The sequence below is a fragment of the Mus pahari genome, chromosome 23 (genome assembly GCF_900095145.1).
Source record: "Mus pahari chromosome 23, PAHARI_EIJ_v1.1, whole genome shotgun sequence".
In the NCBI taxonomy this organism is placed as follows: domain Eukaryota; kingdom Metazoa; phylum Chordata; class Mammalia; order Rodentia; family Muridae; genus Mus; species Mus pahari.
The window spans coordinates 13007052-13012090 of NC_034612.1; the positions used below are offsets into that span (position 1 = coordinate 13007052).

General features: G+C 50.2%; 1 protein-coding gene across 1 annotated transcript in view; it reads right to left on the minus strand.

Moving 5' to 3' along the window:
• Positions 1-1559: 1559 nt before the first annotated feature.
• Morn3 (MORN repeat containing 3) overlaps positions 1560-5039 on the minus strand; it is a 10167-nt gene continuing 6687 nt past the window's right edge. Inside the window, exons 2-4 of the mRNA XM_021187172.1 lie at positions 3543-3702; positions 1940-2124; positions 1560-1637 (exon numbers count right to left, since the gene is read on the minus strand). Of these exons, the coding sequence (XP_021042831.1) occupies positions 1560-1637; positions 1940-2124; positions 3543-3702 (423 nt within the window). The remainder of the gene's footprint in view (positions 1638-1939; positions 2125-3542; positions 3703-5039) is intronic.

The following is a 5039-nucleotide window of genomic DNA, read 5'->3' on the forward strand; positions in this document are numbered from 1 at the left end:
GCGCGCGCACACACACACACACACACACACACACACACACACACACACACACACAGAGGGAGAAATCCACAGCAGTTGATGAGGCTGTCTTTCCTCTCCCTCAACCCTGCCCACCCATGCTCAAGCTCTGGGCCCTTGGATTACTGCAACCTAGTTCTTTATTTTCATGCACTCTGATATAAAGCCATAGGGACAAAGGCTTTAAGCAAGTGGGTCCCCAAGACCAGCCAGGGAGAAGCAATACCCCACCTCCACTGGTAAAAAATAAACCTAGTATCCGGAGGAGTGGGTACCCTCTGAGGGAGCCAAGGGCGTGCCCAGAGTCGCTGCCTGCTCCTCCTGCAGGAGCTGCACCGGTCTGAGCAGTTTGGTGACAAGGGCTGGAGTTTCTCCTGAGCCTTGATTCGATCTCTGCACAGGTGAGGGGAATGTTGGGAGTTAGGATTAGAAACAAGATCACTAACACCCTGGCCACAAAACTTCACAGCCGGGCTGGAGAGATGGTTCAGCGATTAAGAGCACTGACTGCTCTTCCAGAGGTCCTGAGTTCAATTCCCAATTACAACCATCAGTAAGGCCTCTTCGGGTGTGTCTGAAGACAGCTACGGTGTACTTATATATAATAAATAAATAAATCTTTAAAAATATATGGGGGGGGGCTGGGGAGATGGTTCAGCGGTTAAGAGCACTGACTGCTCTTCCGGAGGTCCTGAGTTCAAATCCCAGCAACCACATGGTGGCTCACAACCATCTGTAACAAGACCTGATTCCCTCTTCTTATGTCTGAAGACAGCTACATATAATAAATAAAATAAATCTTTAAAAAAAAAAATTAAAAAAAAATATATATGGGTGGTGGTGGTGGCGGCGCATGCCTTTAATCCCAGTGTTTGGGAGGCAGAGGCAGGTGGATTTCTGAGTTCGAGGCCAGCCTGGTCTACAGAGTGAGTGCCAGGACAGCCAGGGCTACACAGAGAAACCCTGTCTCATAAAACCAAGAAAGAAAGAAAGAAAGAAAGAAAGAAAGAAAGAAAGAAAGAAAGAAAGAAAGAAAGAAAGAAAGAAAGATAGATAGATTTGTTTAGGGGCTGGTGAGATGGCTCAGCAGGTAAGAGCACCGACTGCTCTTCCAAAGGTCCTGAGTTCAAATCCCAGCAACCACATGGTGGCTCACAATCATCCGTAAGGAGATCTGATCCCTCTTCTGGAGTGTCTGAAGACAGCGACAGTGTACTCACATATAATAAATAAATCTTATAAACCATAAACCACTGTCGGTACAGGCCAAGGGCCCACAGCCGCCTCCTTTAGAAGGGACAACCCACCTGACTGCGGCTCAGTGCCCACCCCAGGAGGCTAAGAACGCAACTGAGGCAAACTAGGCAGGGCTGGATTGCACTGGGTCTTCTAAGAACACATGTTTCAGAGAGGAGTAACCAAGAAAGAAAAGCTCGACTATAAGGAGGCAAGAGGTTTGCCCTCTCTGGTCCTGCCCGGAGCCTGTTAGTGATACCAGAGGGTCAGCATTGTTCAGGGACCTGGAGAGGCTTCGACTGACCTCAGTCCTCTCCTTCCTCGGGCTTCATCAGCTTATCCAATGCTTCCTTCAGCACACCATCTGGGTCTAGAATCTCCACCTGGATGAAAAGGGGAGGGGAGCGGGTGGGGCTGGTTGATTGCTGGAAAACAAAACTTCATCTCTAGTCCTTTGTAAGCCTTTTTGTTTTTTGTTTTTGTTTTGTTTTGTTTTTCGAGACAGGGTTTCTCTGTGTGATCCTGGCTATACCGGAACTTACTCTGTAGACCAGGCTGGCCTCGAACTCTGAAATCTGCCTGCCTCTGCCTCTCAAGTGCTGGGATTGAAGGCGTGCGCCACCATGCCCGGCTTGGATGCCGGTTTCTATGTCTCTGGTTTTAGGGCCCCAGGAGGATTACCCACCTTAGGAATGGGGAACTGGGTTGGTTCAGGGGCCTCGTCACGGCCAAAGTCGATCATGGTGCCACATCTGGCCACGTTGTCCACCCAGAAGCCTTCAAACAGCTGACCATGGTCCAGGTGGAAGAAACGCCCGTGCCCGTTCTTCATGCCTCTCTCCCAGCTGCCCTCATACCGGTTCCTGTTCTCTAGACAGGAGAGCAGGGGTGCTAGGCACAGGGAGGCAGCTAGGACCGTCAGGCTGGGCCTCGCTGGTCCCAGCTGCTGACCAGTGTGTACTAGCTATCTGAGAGCCATTAAATAAGCATACAGCAGGATGCGCAGTGTCCCTAAGCATCACCAACATCACTTAACTCCAACCACTTCCAGAGATTTGATTTTTGCCAGTTACGGTGGCGTACGCCTTTGATCCCAGCACTCAGAAGGCAGAGGTGAGCGCATCTCTGAGTTCGAGCCCATCCTTATCTACCAAGAGAGTTCCAGGGCTCCACAGAGAAAACTCGTGGAGAGGAGAGGGGAGGAGAAGGAGGAAGGGAGAGAAAGAGGTTTGATATGTTTTGAGGTTGGAGCCAGAACCTGGCGCATGCTCACTCTCTACTTCCTCGGCCCCTGTGAAGATCTACTTCCGGTTTGTGCTGTAAGTTTTTTTTTTTTTCTTCTCTTGTTACTTTGCAAGAAACTTGGAGCGTGCTAGGCAACTGCTCCACACCCCCAGGCTTTGGCCTGAAACTCCTTACATAAACCAAGAATTCAGAGCTCCACCTGCCTCTGCTTCCCAAGTACTGTGATTAAAGCTATGTAAGTTTCATTGTCTGAGACAGCACTTTCCCCACACACACGCACCCCTGGCTAGCCCACGCTGGGTTCTAAGTCAAATCAACGCTGCTGATCCCGGGTGTTAGTGACCCTGCTCACCTCTCATTTTAATTTATTCTTTAGTGTGTTAAATGCAGGCACTTGCATACCATGGTGCGTGTGTAACATGCCTGTACGGGGGTGAGAGGCCAACTCTGGGGACTCAGTTCTTTCCTCCTACCTTGTGGGACCCGGGCAGGCCTGTGTGCAAGCGCCGTTACCCACTGAGCCAACTCACAGGCCCTCCACTAAAAAATAATAATGATGATGATGATGATAATAATAATAAAAATAGCTATTTGTTAACCACAAGGAAACTGAAGCAAATTGTCTGGGGTCCCAGGGCTATTACCGGCTCACACCAGGATCTGAATTCATGCACTCTTGCCCAAAGTCCAGGCCACGAGAAGTTTCTCAGAATATTTGCGCTGCCTTCCAAGAGCTCACTAAGCCCAGCTTATGGATAGGGAAGGCTCACCGAAGGCAGGCTCCTAGCTGAGAGTATCGGAACTACAAGACAGACAGACATACAGACTGACCACCTCTGCCCACCCCAGCTGATCCAGGGCCTCAGCTTATCTGGATCTCCTTGAAAGCCAGAATCTCACTTTTTCAGGGCCAACAAGACTGGTTTTCTATGGGACAAGTATTATGGCTGGTGGGGTAGCAAGTCTGGGAGGAGATTTTTCCGGGACAGGGCGGGGCCAGGAAGCGTTGGGGCGTGGTTTCACAGGGGCGGGGCACTACTCACTCAGCCGCAACATGCCCTCCCCTTCAGGCTTGTCGTTCTGCCACTGGCCCTCGTAGATGTCGCCGTTGTTGTAGTACATGCGTCCCCACCCGCTTCGCTGGTCGTTACACCACTCACCCTCGTAATACTCCTTGGGTCCGAAAAACTGGATCCCATAGCCCTGAAAGCAAGAAGGTGTCCCACTATTTGCCAACTCTCACACCTGAGTCTCGTCGTGCCGGCTTTCCTAGCAGAGGTCAGAGAATTCTAGCTGCCTACTTCAGCTCCTTTTCGTGCACCGCCTTCATACCGCCCACATAATTTCTCTTCCCTGGTTCCCTTATCTCTGGCCCCGCTTCCATAACCCCTCCATACAGCCACCAGAAGGATATTTTATATACCCTGTAGGATCACCTACCCAACTCTGGTTACATTGTCTCGACTCAACTGGCTACTTAGAAACATAAATGTTACATTTGGAGACTAACGGCGGGAAATCAGGGACTGTTGGAGATCCCGCTCAGAGTGGCTTGGTTAAGTAGCATTAAGTCTGTATCTCAAAACCCCGATGCCACCTTTCACGACTCTTTCTCTCCCCCAGGGCAAATAAGGTCTGCTGCTTGCTATCTTTGTTATTTCAATGTCACAGGGCTAGGTCCTCGCTGCTCTGGAAATGACCCCCTGCCCTGTATTTTCTAGGTTAGATCCCATGATCTCCCAACCACGGAGAAACCACTGTTAACTCCCCATTAAAGGCAAATCATTTGTTTTAGGCTCAGTCTCCCCACCACCACCTCCACCCTCCCGGGAGCAAAGAACATGAAATCCTGGGCTCTGCAACTGGCTCGCTGTGTCACCAACCCCAGGCTAGGTCCTTCACCTCCCTGAAATTTTTCTTTAGTGAAACGGAAGACCAATGATGACAAAGCTTTTACAAGAATATAAGAGCTCACGTACCGTGTACAGTAACTGTTCAACAGTAACAGAACTGTCAGACTCAATGGCTTATAGCAAGAATCAATACAAGTTTGTTTGTTTTGTTTTGTTTTGAAATATATCTGCAGTAGAATGAATATTTGTGGAATCTCCTCTGGCTAGCTTCTCCTCCTCTGTGTCCTCGCTTGTCTTTGCCCCCTGTTTTCAGTCAGGGTTTCTCTCTCTAGGTAGCCCAGGCTAACCTGAAACTCCCTCCCCCTTCAGGATGCTGACATCCAGGCTCTGCACCTCCACGCCCTGCTTCCTGGCCTCCCGTTTGATTTGGCCAGCAGGAGGAGGAGGATTCTCAGAATTGGGTAAGGGGAGAAGAAAGCCAGGAAACCAGGGAGGAGGGTGGAGGAGACTGCCTGCTGCCTCCTTGAAGCTGTAAGGTTTTTAAAGGGTTCCTTCCTGGGGCCCCCCACTTCTCTTGCTTCCTGTTTTCTTGGCTTTGTTTTGAAAAGCTCTTCAGTCCCTCCCTCCACCCTTTCCTTCTCCCACCCAACAAACCGGTGGCTCTCACTCCACCTCCCACCTTTACCC